Below are 16850 nucleotides of genomic sequence, written 5' to 3'. Positions count from 1 at the left end.
GAAAATGATGTTATTATTGGTTTTCATTTAGAATATTTCTACTGGCTTGCATGGGGTAAGAGTTTATGCAAAACACTGTGAATATAAAGTCATTTAAATTTTAGAGCGTCACTAATGTCACTATGTTACTACACGGTAATATACATTTCACCTGTTTGTTGAAGCGAATACAAAGCTTAGTGTAGAGTGGACCAAAATAACTAAGGGCATCCCGGGGAGCATTAGAGATCGTGAAAGTATGTTATTCACCATCTTTAACAAAATTGACCGAAACTTAGCTCATTAAATGAAAGTAAAACGTGTATTATCATGTCATATAGTGCAACTTTTTAACCTCTTGGTATAGACGATTAGATATATTGCACCCCTATTGCATGAAATGGTGCGCTCCGCGCCTGCAGCTAGGTCTCGCCAATGCAACAACGCTGCCACATTATGTGCCCAAATGATCGCGGGGCTGAGGTGCGCTATCTCCACTGTTGACATTATAAATCATGAATGAATGTCAAAGGATTGCGAAGGATGATTGCTGCTACCGAATATATTGTTTTGGTGTGTCAATTATCCGCCGTGACGGTCTTCGGTTAAAGCGACACCGCCGTAGCCTACGGTACTGGTGATGATCAACCTGACAGTGCGAGCCTCCCAATGACAGCTAACCAAGTAATGCAGCGGAACGTGCGCGTGTTTTTCTTGTGTTGGGAAACGCGAGACGAAACGACCGGGATCGAAAGCGGGAAAAGTCTGGTGGTTTGTGTATTTAGGGAATATGCCAGGCGCATGACACCAGAATGCCTTTATTTTTCCCTTTCGGACTTTAACCCATTGCTTCAGAATATCCATTACGGAATGCAACAGAACCGGTGACCAAGGATACTGGAATACTTGCTGGCTGCCATCTGCTCAAGTAATACGCAATTATAATTCACCAAAGGTCTTCATAGTCCTATGGAAGCAACAACGCTGGGCAGGTTATGAAATAAATTATGTCAAGAGGATTGGATTTTGTGAGCATCTCTTTTACTTGGTGCTGTGTGCGTTTCCCAGCAGGCTACCAGTGCCAATATTAGTGTTTCCCTAATGACTGTGTTTCTGTTGTTTTCATTAAGTTTTAGTGGTATTTATGTATCTTCTGAAGACAGAGAAAAAGAGAGGAAGAGGACTGTTACCTGCAATATATTCACATCCTCAATGATCTAATACATTGACTTTTAAAGTGTTTCTTCTGACTGATGAGCATTAGTCTTACTGGAGCTAATAACATCATCTCATTCACCTCAATCAATCAAATGGTATTTAATATTTATAGGACACTTAACAGTAAACAGCCAGGACCTCAACCCCTCCCCCCCAGGAGCAACCAGAGGTGGAAGGAGAACTCTGGGGATATGAGAATGCCAGTCAGCCACTCTTGGAGGAAAATTCAAGTGTAATACAAGTGCTTGTTTATCATAAAAAACAAAGGTGTGTGTGGAATGCTGGACATCAGAATGAAGGAGGCGTGTCGTATCTGCGCGCAGGAGCTCTGCGGTAACCAACGCCGATGGATCTTCCACCCTGCCTCCAAACTCAACCTCCAGGTGCTCCTGTCCCACGCCCTGGGTCGAGAGCTGACCCGGGACGGGCGCGGCGAATTCGCCTGCTCCAAGTGTGCCTTCATACTGGAGCGCATATATAGGTTTGATACGGTCATCGCTCGTGTGGAGGCTCTGTCCATCGAACGGCTGCAGACGCTGCTCCAGGAGAAACACCGGCTACGTGGCCTCATCGGAGGCCTCTACCGGAAGTCCAACGGGGAGGAGGGGGGCGGTGGTGGAGGGGTCATTACCGGGCCTGGGGGTACGGGAGGAGGAGGGGTACAGGGGGAAGGTATAGTGGACATGTCTGGTCTGACCCATGCTAAGTACTGTGCTCTGCTCCAGGAGGACTTGGTGTACTCTCTGTATGAGTCCTGGGCTGTGGAGGGGTTAGAGTTCGGGGGTCACCACCATCATCATCATGGGCATCGCCCACAATGCCCAGGGTCAGAGGTGACGGCTGTTGGGTCACAGCGCTGTGGGACAGTCACGCCTTCGCCCAGGAAGTGCCAAGGGTGCACAGCGTGGCGAGTCGCGGACTCTGACTACGAGGCCGTGTGTAAAGTACCCAGGAAGTTGGCACGGAGTATTTCCTGTGGCCCATCGACGAGATATTCGACCAGTGTGATTGGAGTAGAAAGAGGTAGAGGAGGGGAGGAAGAGCCAAAAGGGACCCACTCCTCGCTCACGCTGGTCCCAGGGTCCAAGCTTCAGTCCCGGGCTTCAGACAGTGACCGTACCCTAGCGGGTCGAGACAGCTCCAGCCCCTCCATAGACTCCCTGGATATAGCTGGAGAATCTACCCGGCTGTCTGCTATCCAAGATGAGGACGAGGGGCTAGTGTACCCCCGGGACCCCCTGGATGACCGGTTCTCTGACTCCCTGTCTGAAGAGCACCACCTGGTGACCCCGATGAGATCGGCCTCCCACCTCTCCCAGGCCCTCTGCCTGGTCCAGAACTGTGTGTACCGGCCCGTCCAGAGCCCCAAGGGAAGCAGATTGCCTGTGCTGCTCAGACAGAGCCCCAGCGATGGAGGCTCCAGACTTGGCTTCTATGAGCCGGCCTTGAGGTTGCTGCATCGAAGTCCGAATGGAGAGGGGGAGATCCATGGCCATGTACCCGACCCAGAGGCCCCTCCGATCAGGCTGGACGGTGAGATGGATGGGGGTCTGGACCTGGCTGAGATGGAGGAGCTGTGGGAGGATCTGTATCATGAGTGTCCTCCCCCACACCCCCACCAGGTATACGACAGCTGCTCTCCAGCCAGCTCTCCAGCCAGCTCTCCAGCCAGCTCTCAAGCCAGCTTTGGTCATCGGCTCACTAATCTCGTTTTATTGTCTTTGCTCAAGCTTGCCAGATACTAAAATCAGAAGGAGTGTTTTCTTTCAATAGAATACCTTATTTTACTACATATCTTATTTGTGCCATATTTAATAATCTGTAGATGTAGAGAATATTCCAGAAGGTTACTTGGTTATCTTTGAATCCAGCACACAGTGCAGTGCTCCCAACCGTGAGAATATTCCTGTTCTCTCCATGCTCCTAGCTAATTAGCTGGGTAATTCAACTGTCCATCTCCATCACCTAAACCTCTCCCTCCCCCTCTCCAGAGAAGATGCACATTAGAGGATGTGTGCTCTGTAGCACTTAAATCTATGTGTGTGAGAGTGTCTGTGAGTGTGTGTGTGTGTGTGTGTGTCTATGAGGTCATTCTATGACTCAGGCGTGTACGTGCCTAGATGCACATCATACAATCCTTCAGATGTGTGCGTGTGCGTGTGCGTGTGCGTGTGTGTGTGTGTGTGTGTGTGTGTGTGTGTGTGTGTGTGTGTGTGTGCGTGCGTGTGTTAAAAGCAGTATGGGATTTTCACGTAGAGCTCTCAGGCCAGTCAGCCATACTAATGAGTGTGTGTTGTTGTCAGACAGTAGACCAGTCATGATTGGCCTACCACAGAGGCACATTAACCCTAGGATGCATAGTAAACATGATGCCCAAAGAATGCATATGCCAGGTCAAAATGACCCGATAATGTCATATCTGTGTTTTATTTATATGGGTCTAAAATATTATCCATTTTGTGGAACATAATTATTTTGAGTGATGATTTGGACCTTTCAATAATGATTTTATTGTTTGAAATGTTTTTAGTCGCTCTTCAACAGTTTGGTTAATGGCTATTGAAAATATTAGCACATTTTTATTACAATCAATCTTACAATCAAAGTTTCACATTCAACCTTTTAGTGTGAAGAACAAATAAAACACCTTAAGCATATTTTATAATATTTCAAAACATTTATTTGAAAATCTAAAGTTCATCGTCAATAACCGAAAGGTCGCTGGTTCTAATCCCCGAGCCGACTAGGTGAAAAATCTGTCGATGTGCCCTTGAGCAAGGCACTTAACCCTAATTGCTCATGTAAGTCGCTCTGGATAAGAGCGTCTGCTAAAAAAAATATATATATAAACGACAACACTAACAATTTTGAATTTAGACTTATGCTGTCTTAGTCCATGCATTTGTTACAAACCAAAAGCATGTGACTGTGCTCTTTGCAGACGGGTGTGTTGCACTGAGAACACCAGCAGCTGACTATTCTATCCTTAGTGCTTGGGCAGAGCTGGCACCTCTTCCTCTTCTGGTCCTGGCTGCTCTGAGTGGTGGTGGCATGGGTCTCTTTCATCACCCAACATCTTTACATTGCCTCAGTTCTTCTGTGGAGATGGGAGAACCTTCCAGAAGGACAACCATCTCTGCAGCACTCCAACAATCAAGCCTTTATGGTAGAGTGGCCAGATAGAAGCCACTCCTCAGTAAAAGGCACATGACAGCCCGCTTGGAGTTTGCCAAAAGGCACCTAAAGGACTCTCAGACCATGAGAAACAATATTATCTGGTCTGATGAAACCAAGATTGAACTCTTTGGCCCGAATGCCAAGCGTCACGTCTGGAGGAAACCTGCTCATCCACTGTGACGCAATCGCTGGGGATGAACCTTTCTCTACAGTTTGCTAGGAAAAGGTCCCACACATACTGGAAGGCTGCCAGGTGGTCCGTTGCCTCTCTGAACACTCTGGTCCTCTTGTCATCATGCCTCAGGTAGCGACGGATATCCTCATATCTTCCGACCGACATGGTGGCCTAATACATTGGCTCCCGTGTGGAAACATACCAGCTTTTCTCCACGCCGGTGAGGAGGGTTAAAGCAATAAAGAGCTTTAGTTCCTCTTTGTTGACCTCTCTCCACTCTTTCCCTTTTGCTGTCGCTGTTCTCCGTCCTTCTAAATTTGTACACTTTAGGACCTCCTCAATGATATTGTCGCTAATGAACAGCTCCCAGACATCTTTTGGTGGCAAAACTGTTGACCCCGGCACAGGCCCTGGGCAACTCCTCAGGATGTTATGGCTTCTGGTCCTGCCTTTAGTGGGGGGGGGGTTCACTCTCCTCAGAGGAGGAGTCTTCCCAATCTGCAGAATCATGTAGGACAGCTGGACTACCAGGTGCATCCACAACTCCAACTTGACCCACAGGCATCTGAATTGGATACCTCAGATTCTGAGTCAGAGGCACAAATGGCTTCCTCATCCAGCATCTATAAAACCCTTTTTGTTGAATATCTGGCAACATTCTTATGAGCCTCCTCATGAAAACGGTGATTAATTAATATTAAAAACAAGATATTTAATAAATACTTTATTAATTACATTGATTTTAATGTTGTAGCAAAAAGAAAGATCAGTTTGACGAGTGCAATGCAGTGAATTCCACATTAAATACATATGGGTCATATTTGACCCACATATGAAAACTTGGGGTAGTGATGCAAAAACTATTTATACATAAAAAATAAGAAATTAAACAACAAAACTAGGATGTTGGAACATTAAAGACACACTATTTAAGGAATTCCTGGAATATTAGATGATGACATTTTTGGGGGGGATCAATACTGCAAAACAAATATTAATCATTTTGACCCGGTTATTAAACCTAGTATGATACTGGGGCGGCAGGTATCCTAGCGGTTAAGAGAGTTGGGCTATTAACTGAAAGGTCGCTGGTTCAAATCCCAGAGCCGACTGGGTAAAAAAATCTGTTGATGAACAAGACACAACCTTAATTGCTCGGGAAGTCTGGTAAAAATGTACTGTCATCTTCACTGTAGCTTCAGTCATTTTGGCCTGAGAGTGCTTTTCAACAAGCTCTCACAAAGTACGCCAAAATAGTGGATAATAAGCAAAGTGTTTATTCAGTAGTGCAAAACTAGGACTTGGAAACCGTATCGGATATCACATGTTTAGGTAGAACCTGAGATGCTGTGTATCTATCAGAGGAGGCTGGTGGGAGGAGCTATAGGAGGACAGGCTCATTGTAATGGCTGGAATGGAATCAATGGAACGGTATCAAACACATCAAACATATGGAAACTCTGTTCCATTAATTCCATTCCAGCCATTAAAATGAACCCGTCCTCCTATAGCTCATCCCAGCAGCCTCCACTGGTATCTATATCCTCATACAATTACTTGCATATACAGTATATCAAGTATTTGCCTTGGGGCTGCTACAGAAATCTACTGACAGACAAGAACTGTGTTTCTCTTTACATTATCAAGCAGTTTCATCCAGTCACAGACTCTTAAGCTACAGTCATGTGCTCAATGTATTACAGAAAAAAAAGGCAAACTGGTATCTTATGTTCAAAAATATATTCAGCCTTTCTCAGAGGAAAATGAACATTTAAGAACAGACCTTTCTTTGTTATTGAAAGTCAGCACTACATTTGAGCGTTAAAACCTTGTGCTTTGGTACAACAGCTCTATGTGCTTTGGAAACACAACGATTTGGAAAGCATGTGTAAGCCTCTGTAATGATAGTGTAGTCCTTCATGTGAAAGTGATTCCAGGCCCCAACCAGCCCCAGCCGTGTTCACTAAACTAGGTTAGAGCATGGGGAGACGTGGAGTGGCACCACTATTGGCCTATTTTCACAGGTTGCAACAAATCCTGGAGGCAGCAAGCACTAACAATACCACACAATACCACACAATGTCAGACCAGGCCTCTGTCTCAATTCTGGATGGCTACTGGATGTTATTATATTATAGCATGGACCATAGAATTAGAATGACTAGAATGGACTTTCTAATTCAAAGTAATTATATTTCTATGGCATGTACAGTGTCTCTCTCTGTGCTACTCAAATGGCCTGGACCAGAGCTATACACTATGTATTTGGCTTGGACCTGTAAGTATCAACAGTATGTCAATATTTACACCTCTACTGTATTTATACAGTATAAGGAGATTTTGTCGGCTCATAATAGTAATCCACAAACCACCACATAAATCTATCCTACGTTACCATTCTAATCAGGGATTTAAGTTACTCACTTTACTTACGTGTGAGTGTGTTGTGGGATTAACTCCCGTAGCGTAGCGTAATGTAGCATAATGTAGCGTAGTGTAGCGTAATGTAACGTAATGTAGCCTAGCATAGCGTAGCGTAAACCTATAAATATAGGATGTGAGTGCTCACATGTTAATGCTGTAAGGGTGATGCTAACACACTGGTTATGTAAGTTAGTTTATGTGCGGCACAGAGCACTAGACACACACACACAGACACACACACAGACACACACACACACACACACACACACAAGAGAGAATATCCTCAGGATAGAGTGAACAGAAAGTTTGGTTTCAAAGTACAGTCCAGTTACCGACACAGCACTGCAGGGTTGGGGTCAATTCCATTTCAAATCCAATGTACTTCCTGAACTGACTAGAAATTGAAATGGAATCTGACCCTGCAGCCCAGCTCGGTGCATTGTTACTTTTCCTCATCCAGAACTGCCCCTGTGTCTCTCAGGTCTGGCTAAAGCAGGTTGGATTGTAATACTGTTTAGTCTGGCTACAGCAGGTTGGATTGTAATACTGTTTAGTCTGGCTACAGCAGGTTGGATTGTAATACTGTTTAGTCTGGCTACAGCAGGTTGGATTGTAATACTGTTTAGTCTGGCTACAGCAGGTTGGATTGTAATACTGTTTTGTCTGGCTACAGCAGGTTGGATTGTAATACTGTTTTGTCTGGCTACAGCAGGTTGGATTGTAATACTGTTTAGTCTGGCTACAGCAGGTTGGATTGTAATACTGTTTTGTCTCGCTACAGCAGGTTGGATTGTAATACTGTTTTGTCTGGCTACAGCAGGTTGGATAGTAATACTGTTTAGTCTGGCTACAGCAGGTTGGATTGTAATACTGTTTTGTCTGGCTACAGCAGGTTGGATTGTAATACTGTTTAGTCTGGCTACAGCAGGTTGGATAGTAATACTGTTTTGTCTGGCTACAGCAGGTTGGATTGTAATACTGTTTAGTCTGGCTACAGCAGGTTGGATAGTAATACTGTTTAGTCTGGCTACAGCAGGTTGGATTGTAATACTGTTTTGTCTGGCTACAGCAGGTTGGATTGTAATACTGTTTAGTCTGGCTACAGCAGGTTGGATAGTAATACTGTTTTGTCTCGCTACAGCAGGTTGGATTGTAATACTGTTTAGTCTGGCTACAGCAGGTTGGATTGTAATACTGTTTAGTCTGGCTACAGCAGGTTGGATTGTAATACTGTTTTGTCTCGCTACAGCAGGTTGGATTGTAATACTGTTTAGTCTGGGTACAGCAGGTTGGATTGTAATACTGTTTAGTCTGGCTACAGCAGGTTGGATTGTAATACTGTTTAGTTTGGCTACAGCAGGTTGGATTGTAATACTGTTTAGTCTGGCTACAGCAGGTTGGATTGTAATACTGTTTAGTCTGGGTACAGCAGGTTGGATTGTAATACTGTTTTGTCTCGCTACAGCAGGTTGGATTGTAATACTGTTTTGTCTCGCTACAGAGCTGAACTATTGTGTCTATCTCTCCCTTAATATTCATTTGTGAACAAAGCAAGATTTGGCATACTGGGACCCGAGTATGTGTGTGTGTTAACCCCTGTGTGTGTGTGTGTGTGTGTTAACCCCTGTGTGTGTGTGTGTGTGTGTTAACCCCCGTGTGTGTGTGTGTGTGTGTGTGTGTGTTAACCCCTGTGTGTGTGTGTGTGTGTGTGTGTGTGTGTGTGTTAACCCCTGTGTGTGTGTGTGTGTGTTAACCCCTGTGTGTGTGTGTGTGTGTGTGTGTTATCTCCTGTGTGTGTGTGTTAACCCCTGTGTGTGTGTGTGTGTTAACCCCTGTGTGTCTGTGTATTCCAGACTCTGATCGAGGAGCAGCACAGCCAGTTGAACCAGTATGAGTGTGCAGCAGGTCAGTGTATCAGTGAGCTGCAGAAGGCCCAGCTCCAGGTCCAGTCCCTCCAGACCAAGATCCAGGAGAGTGAGGCCAACAACACGGTACAGCTACAGAGACATTACACATCTATACAACACACACACACACACACACACACACACACACACACACACACAAGCATTCATCCCTCTCCCCTCTCCCCCTCTCCCCTCTCCCCTCTCCCCTCTCCCCTCTCCCCTCTCCCCTCCCGAACCTCCCTCCCTCTCCTCCCTCTCCTCTCCTCTCCCTCTCCCCTCCCCCCCACCCCGTCTCTCTCCCCCACTCCCCCTCCCTCTCCCCTCCTCCTCCCCCCCACTCCCCCTCCCTCTCCCCTCTCCCCTCCCTCTCCCCCTCCCCCTCCTCCCCCCCTCCTCCTCCCCATCCCTCTCCCCCTCCCTCTCCCTCTCCCCTCCCTCTCCCCCTCCCCCTCCTCCCCCCCTCCTCCTCCCCATCCCTCTCCCCCTCCCTCTCCCTCTCCCCTCCCTCTCCCCTCCCTCTCCCTCTCCCCTCCCTCTCCCCTCCCTCTCCCCCTCTCCCCTTCTCCAGAAGCTGCAGGAGAAGCTCAGTGAGATGGAGTGTGATCTGCGTTCCATCCGCCAGGCAGCTCACAACCAGGAACGCACCATCCAGGGCCTGACCGACTCTGTCAGCACCAAGGACAACGAGGTGTGTGTGTGGTCTACAATGAATTTACATCGCCGCCCCAGAACCATTTGAGACGGCCTAGTGACTAAAATAATAATAATATATGCCATTTAGAAGACACTTTTATCCAAAGCGCCTCACAGTTAGGCGTGCATACATTTTACGTACGGGTGGTCCCGGGAATTGAACACACAATCCTGGGATTACAGCGCCATGCTCTACCAACTGAGCTACAGAGAACAACCACTACCTCAGTAGTGACTTACATTTCTCCTCAGACCCAGGAGCTGTACCAGTTCATTGAGGGGCAGAACACCATGCTGTGTAAGCTGAGAGAGATGGCCAACCACAACCAGATCACTCACACTCAGGTGAGACCTCACACACCCCAGACAGGTCCAGACAAGCACTCAGCAGGATACCGGTTAATGAAGAGCCATAATAACCCAACTGTTGATAGATAGATGGAGACAGACGCCCTTCCTCCCCATGGCCAGACTAACCCTAGTGGTTCTTGTTTGTTTGGTCTGCTCTCCCAGGCTCCAGAGGGGGGCAGTGAAGGTGCGGGTCTAGCCCAGCTGCAGGGTGAGTTGGTGGGGGTACAGAGCTCTCTGTTTACCCTGGGTCTGGAGCTGGAAGCCAGTCAGAGAGCCCAGAGACAGAGCCAGAGACAGGCTGAGGACCTGACCAGAGCTAAAGACAGACTCCACTCTGACCTAAAGGAGGCACTGCAGCACAGGGAGGTCACCGACAAACACAACCAGGTCAGTGTGTGTGTGTGTGCGTGCGTCCGTCCGTGCGTGCGTGTGTGTGTGCGTGTGTCTGGACCCCTGTCATGTAGGTGGTGTGTGTAACCTGTCCTCTGTCCCACCGTAGGACTTGCTCAGTGCCCTGGCTCAGTCCCGCTCTGCGCTGCAGGCTAAAGAGGCTCAGCTGAAGGAGAGCGAGGCAGAGAAACACATGGAGGTTCAGGAGAGAGACAAGAACATCACACAGCTCAAACTCTCCCTACAGGACAAGGAGAGACAGCTACAGGTGAGAGACACACACACACACACACACACACACACACACACACACACACACACACACACACACACACACACACACACACACACACACACACACACACACACACACACACACACACAAACAGAAATAAACACATACACACTAACCCTATCTGTGTGTGTGTGTGTGTGTAGGAGTACTCTGAGCTCCTGGAATCAGTAGACAGCTCCAAACCCAGAGATACTCTGATGGACAAACTGAGAGAACGCATCAGGGACAGGGACAGAGCACTGGAGGTAGGACCACACACACACACTGGACGGATGGACAATAATAATGATAATAGTAATAATAATATGAATATTAATAATAATAATAATAATGTTCTTTCTCATGTCCAGCGGTCTATAGATGAGAAGTTCCGTTGTCTGGAGGAAAGGGAGGAGCAGGTGAGGAGACTACAGCTGGCCCTGCGAGAGAAAGAACGAGACCTGGAGAGACTCCGCTGCATACTGCTCAACAACCAGGAGACCATCACGGTACACACACACATTTACACACGCACACACACACACACACACACTAGAGAAAGATACCTTGAGCAACAACAAGAATACACACACTCTCACACAGACAAGTACATCTACAGTTTATACAGTACATTGATATGTTTAGACTGTGTCATACAGGACATTGATATGTTTAGACTGTGTGTCATACAGGACATTGATATGTTTAGACTGTGTCATACAGGACATTGATATGTTTAGACTGTGTGTCATACAGGACATTGATATGTTTAGACTGTGTGTCATACAGGACATTGATATGTTTAGACTGTGTCATACAGGACATTGATATGTTTAGATTGTGTCATACAGGACATTGATATGTTTAGATTGTGTCATACAGGACATTGATATGTTTAGACTGTGTCATACAGGACATTGATATGTTTAGACTGTGTGTCATACAGGACATTGATATGTTTAGACTGTGTCATACAGGACATTGATATGTTTAGACTGTGTGTCATACAGGACATTGATATGTTTAGACTGTGTGTCATACAGGACATTGATATGTTTAGACTGTGTCATACAGGACATTGATATGTTTAGATTGTGTCATACAGGACATTGATATGTTTAGATTGTGTCATACAGGACATTGATATGTTTAGACTGTGTCATACAGGACATTGATATGTTTAGACTGTGTGTCATACAGGACATTGATATGTTTAGACTGTGTGTCATACAGGACATTGATATGTTTAGACTGTGTGTTTGTATAGAGTCTGGATGCGTTGGTGCGGGGTAAGGAACTGGATGTGGAGCAGGCAGCAGAAGCTCACAGGAACCTGCAGTGGCTCCAGCAGCAGAGCGAGGAGAGAGAGAAGAACACTCTGAGAGAGAGAGACACGCTCATCAGCCAGCTACAGTCTGCCCTGCAGACACGCAGCCGGGAGACACAGGTAAGCACACACACACATACATACAGTACACACACAGTTCAGAAGGTCCACACTAGTGAGGACTGGCTATAGCACCAGTTTGCATTCTGTTTGCTCTTGTAACCAAAGGACAACCACTCTGCTAGTTTCTGCCCATTGTTGAAGCTTTTTATTGTTGGCTGAAATAAGTGACTTTCAATGCTAGTCCAACAAGAAAATCCTGCTCTTATTTCTGACCCTTACAAATACAACAGGTGTACTGACAGTGTGTGTGTGTGTGTGTGTGTGTGTGTGTGTGTGTGTGTGTGTGTGTGTGTGTGTGTGTGTGTGTGTGTGTGTGTGTGTGTGTGTGTGTGTCTGTGTGTGTGTCTGTGTGTGTGTCTGTGTGTGTGTGTGTGTGTGTGTGTGTGTGTGTGTGTGTGTGTGTCTGTGTGTGTGTGTGTGTGTCTGTGTGTGTGTGTGTGTGTGTGTGTGTGTGTGTGTAGGACCTCACGGCAGCCCTGCTGGCTAAGGTGCAGGCAGGCCCCAGTGAGGTGGTGGAGGAGCTGAAGGCTCGCCTCGCACTGAAGGAGAAACTGTTCCAGGAACTGCTGTCAGACCGCAGCCGCCAGAGCCACGAACACCAAGCACAGGTCCAGGACCTGCTCAGCACCATCAGCACCAAGGACCAGTACATACAGGTACCACACACACACACACACCACTGATCTAGGACCTGTCTCTGAGAATCAGCTCATGTCAGCTTTCCAGTGTACCTGGCCCGACAGCAGTGATAGGGGATGGACATCCAATAGTATATTATGGAAATTGAATTTTATACCGTAGAATGGACATGTAAAGTGATAGTCGATTTCAGATTGTCTTTTCTTTTCTCCAACTCTCTCTGTCCCCTCCCCTTCCCTCTCCCTCTACTTCCCTCCCGCCTCCTCTCAGGACTGCTCTGATAGGCTCTCCCAGGTGATTGGCGAACGGACGGGCCAGCTGCAGGAGCTGCGCAGGCAGCTGTCGTCACGGGAACAGGAGATGGGCGAGCTGCAGAGGGAGAGAGAGAGGGAGAGAGTGGGAGAGGCAGAGCGACTGCAGAACCTACTAAAAGAGAAAGAGGCTTTTATCCAGGTGAATTCTCTCTCTCTCTCTCTCTCTCTCTCTCTCTCTCTCTCTCTCTCTCTCTCTCTCTCTCTCTCTCTCTCTCTCTCTCTCTCTCTCTCTCTCTGTGTCAGTCTGTTGTGAAACTGTACATTTCCACACTAGCTTATACTAATCTTAGACTAGACTCGCACAAGCACACATACATACCATACCATAAAAAACCTAGTAGTTAAACTGTCATCATAACATAACACTGTCCTCCCTATACAGAGTCTGATGCAGGGCCAGGAGGAGAGCATGGAGCCCTCCACACCAGAGGGGGCAGCAGATGTACAGGCCTTCCAGGAAGAGCTGCAACTGATCAGGAAGAAAGAGAGGGAGGCTCAGCTGGAGCTCTCAGCCCTGCGCTCAGCTCTCACCCAGGCCCAGCAGCAGGCCCAAAAGCAGGGGGATAGATTTAAGATCCTGGCTCCAGGAATCCCAGTCAGGGACCAGCCCTCCAGCACTGACCACCAGGTATCCCTCTCTGCCAAAATTATTTATTGCCTACAACATTGTCCTTGTTAAGGTCTGGTGCCTAGCCTACTGAGTGGAGTGTGTGTTAATGATCTCTCTCTCTCTCTCTCTCTCTCTCTCTCTCTCTCTCTCTCTCTCTCTCTCTCTCTCTCTCTGTCTCTCTCTCTCTCTCTCTCTTTCTCTTTCTCTCTCTCTCTCTCTCTCTCTCTCTCTCTCTCTCTCTCTCTCTCTCTCTCTCTCTCTCTCTCTCTCTCTGTCTCTGTCTCTGTCTCTGTCTCTGTCAGAGTGTGATGGAACAGTTGGTCACTGAGTACCACAGACTGAACGATGCTCTGAGGGCAGAGAAGAGGCTGTACCAGAGTCTGAGCCACATCCAGACTAGAGGAGACAGGTAGAAGATGACCATACAGGCCTTTACTGAGGCTAAGAATACACACACCTGGGTACCTAACAATACACACACCTGGGTACCTAACAATACACACACCTGGGTACCTAACAATACACACACCTGGGTACCTAACAATACACACACCTGGGTACCTAACAATACACACACCTGGGTACCTAACAATACACACACCTGGGTACCTAACAATACACACACCTGGGTACCTAACAATACACACACCTGGGAGCCTAAGAATACACACACCTGGGTACCTAACAATACACACACCTGGGTACCTAACAATACACACACCTGGGTACCTAACAATACACACACCTGGGAGCCTAACAATACACACACCTGGGTACCTAACAATACACACACCTGGGTACCTAACAATACACACACCTGGGTACCTAACAATACACACACCTGGGTACCTAACAATACACACACCTGGGTACCTAACAATACACACACCTGGGTACCTAACAATACACACACCTGGGTACCTAACAATACACACACCTGGGTACCTAACAATACACACACCTGGGTACCTAACAATACACACACCTGGGAGCCTAAGAATACACACATTTGTTGACAGGCAGGTACAGTGGAAACTTCAGTGTCGGTACACATTGCTATATACAGTTGTAGGCCAGGTAAAACTGTTAAAACCATGCAATCAGTTTTGAGGACATTTGTGTGTTGTGTCATTGCCCTTCTCCCAGCAGCTCAGAGAAGACCCAGGCCCTGCTCACAGAACTGGACTCTGTTCAGGCACTGCGAGGGCAGCTGGAGGAGGTCCTAACCAGGACCCGGAAGACCGCCCTGGCACTAGAGAGGGCAGCTAAGAGGCAGTCTGATTTTGGAGGTGGGGACGGGCCGGGACCGGGCTCCAGGGCTACAGGGGGCACAGTTACTAACTCTCTGGGATATTCTGTCTAGCCACTTCACCAATGAGTCAGACAAATGCACTGCAGGTAGAAGTTGCCCTTAGGTGCAGATCTAGGATCAGTTTACATTCACCTAAATCCTAACCTTAACCATTAGAGGGAAAAACTCGATACTGACCTAAGATCAGTCACTATGGGCAACTTCGTTCCTCTTTGGATGACACAGACACCACACAATAACCGATGCCTGTTCTAACCAACAACATGTTTTTGGGGTGGTTTTAGTTACATTATGATGTGGCAACGTGCAACTCAGATTTCTATTATTTATTATTAATATATTCAGTGTGTTTTGGATTGTTGTTTTTTATATTGTTTTTGCAAACTGCCTGCGTATTGCTTTGAAGTGTAACTGTTCTGTAACGCCATTTGTATTCGACTGTGTCTCTCTGTGTCGACGTTTCCAGCCTTATCGTCACGGTGATGTGATGTGGTGTGTAGATAGCCCAGCTCATGCTTTACAGTGAAACGTCTTCAAGTTGTCTATCTTATTATTTTATACCATCTTTGTGTATATAATATATGCAGGCCCAAGAGATACTTCAGCTGAAATCAAGATGATGGCCAAGTAGTTAGTTTCCCTCTTATGATTCCAATGACCTCCGATCTGGCTCCATTCCATTGGTTTTAAAGTGCCTATAATTTGGTCGCAGATATTCTTAGTCTCAAAAACGATGCATGAACAACTAGATTAGTAGTCATTAGTGTTTGCTTATCAAAGTAAATTAAGTAAGATTCCTTATCGTAGTTATTTGTTGTTGCAAAATTAAAACCTTGCGCTTATCAATCTTAGATACACCACAACCCAAGTGTCTTAGATAGCAGGCCTATTTGTTACATTTATTGATATACTTTGTAATGATCACATAAAAGGTGATAAAAACATGATGATACCGAGTATCATCCGAGATTCGATTGGTCGGGATTGATTCGGTTTTAAGGATTTTTTTATTCGATTTTAGTCATTTAGCAGACGCTCTTATCCAGAGCGACTTACAGTTAGTGAGTGCATACATTTTCATACTGGCCCCCCGTGGGAAACGAACCCACAACCCTGGCGTTGCAAGCGCCATGCTCTACCAACTGAGCTACATTTAGATTTGGTGATGAAACAAACATTTTTTTTGTACTTCGAAATGGAAAGTAAATAAAAAATATTTACTGTTTTTTTCTTTCCTTTGAATTGGGGACTGGATTCCTTCTCAATTTTTCACCTCCTTATTCAACACAACAAACCCTCCCTTCTCCCCCGACTACTAGAGAACAGATGAGGGGTGTTCTGTCTATCCCTGAGGTGAAAGAGAAAGTGATGATCATGTGCTTTTCTCATCCCTGTCTGAACAGTCACCTTTCCACACTGTGTTCAAAACAACACGCTCTTAAAGGCCCAGTGCAGGCAAAAACATGATTTTCCTGTGTTTTACATATATTTCCACATTATGAGGTTGGAATAATATTGTGAAATTGTGAAAATTATGATAATGCCCTTTTAGTGTAAGAGCTGTTTGAAAAGACTGCCTGAAATGTATGCCTGTTTTGGTGGGATGGATTTTAGGCCGGTAAATTAGTTAATAAACCAATAAGAAAGAATGTTTCAAATCTTTCTGCCAATAACAGCTCGTTTTCAGTTTTCCCCTCCCCGCTCAGACCACTCCCAGACAGTCCTAGCTAAATTCTTGCTTGAGACGTTGCTCTTTGCTAAGAAGCCATTTTGTTTATTTTTGACCACTTTAATTGAAAACAATCACAGTAAGGTACTTCATTGTTACCCAGAAATGATTTGATATTAAGATAAAAACAGATGCATTGGACCTTAAACCATTACCACCCACACACACAAACACTTGCGCGCACCACACACACACACACACATATTCT

General features: G+C 46.2%; 1 protein-coding gene across 1 annotated transcript in view; it reads left to right on the top strand.

Moving 5' to 3' along the window:
• Positions 1 to 472: 472 nt before the first annotated feature.
• LOC311098845 (myomegalin-like) overlaps positions 473 to 16850 on the top strand; it is a gene marked incomplete at its 3' end in the record, with an annotated part of 47163 nt that continues 30785 nt past the window's right edge. Inside the window, exons 1-14 of the mRNA XM_084139413.1 lie at positions 473 to 2819; positions 8827 to 8964; positions 9449 to 9568; positions 9826 to 9918; positions 10087 to 10311; positions 10424 to 10582; positions 10753 to 10854; positions 10960 to 11097; positions 11856 to 12035; positions 12500 to 12694; positions 12948 to 13130; positions 13374 to 13619; positions 13904 to 14010; positions 14748 to 14958. Coding sequence (XP_083995539.1) covers positions 1476 to 2819; positions 8827 to 8964; positions 9449 to 9568; positions 9826 to 9918; positions 10087 to 10311; positions 10424 to 10582; positions 10753 to 10854; positions 10960 to 11097; positions 11856 to 12035; positions 12500 to 12694; positions 12948 to 13130; positions 13374 to 13619; positions 13904 to 14010; positions 14748 to 14958 — 3441 coding nt within the window. The 5' untranslated portion in view covers positions 473 to 1475. The remainder of the gene's footprint in view (positions 2820 to 8826; positions 8965 to 9448; positions 9569 to 9825; positions 9919 to 10086; positions 10312 to 10423; positions 10583 to 10752; positions 10855 to 10959; positions 11098 to 11855; positions 12036 to 12499; positions 12695 to 12947; positions 13131 to 13373; positions 13620 to 13903; positions 14011 to 14747; positions 14959 to 16850) is intronic.

This window comes from Coregonus lavaretus (assembly GCF_964263955.1).
Source record: "Coregonus lavaretus genome assembly, chromosome: 23".
Taxonomy (NCBI): Eukaryota; Metazoa; Chordata; class Actinopteri; order Salmoniformes; family Salmonidae; genus Coregonus; species Coregonus lavaretus.
The sequence above is the reverse complement of the archived record's forward strand: the minus strand, read 5'-3'. Positions and strand labels throughout refer to the sequence as shown.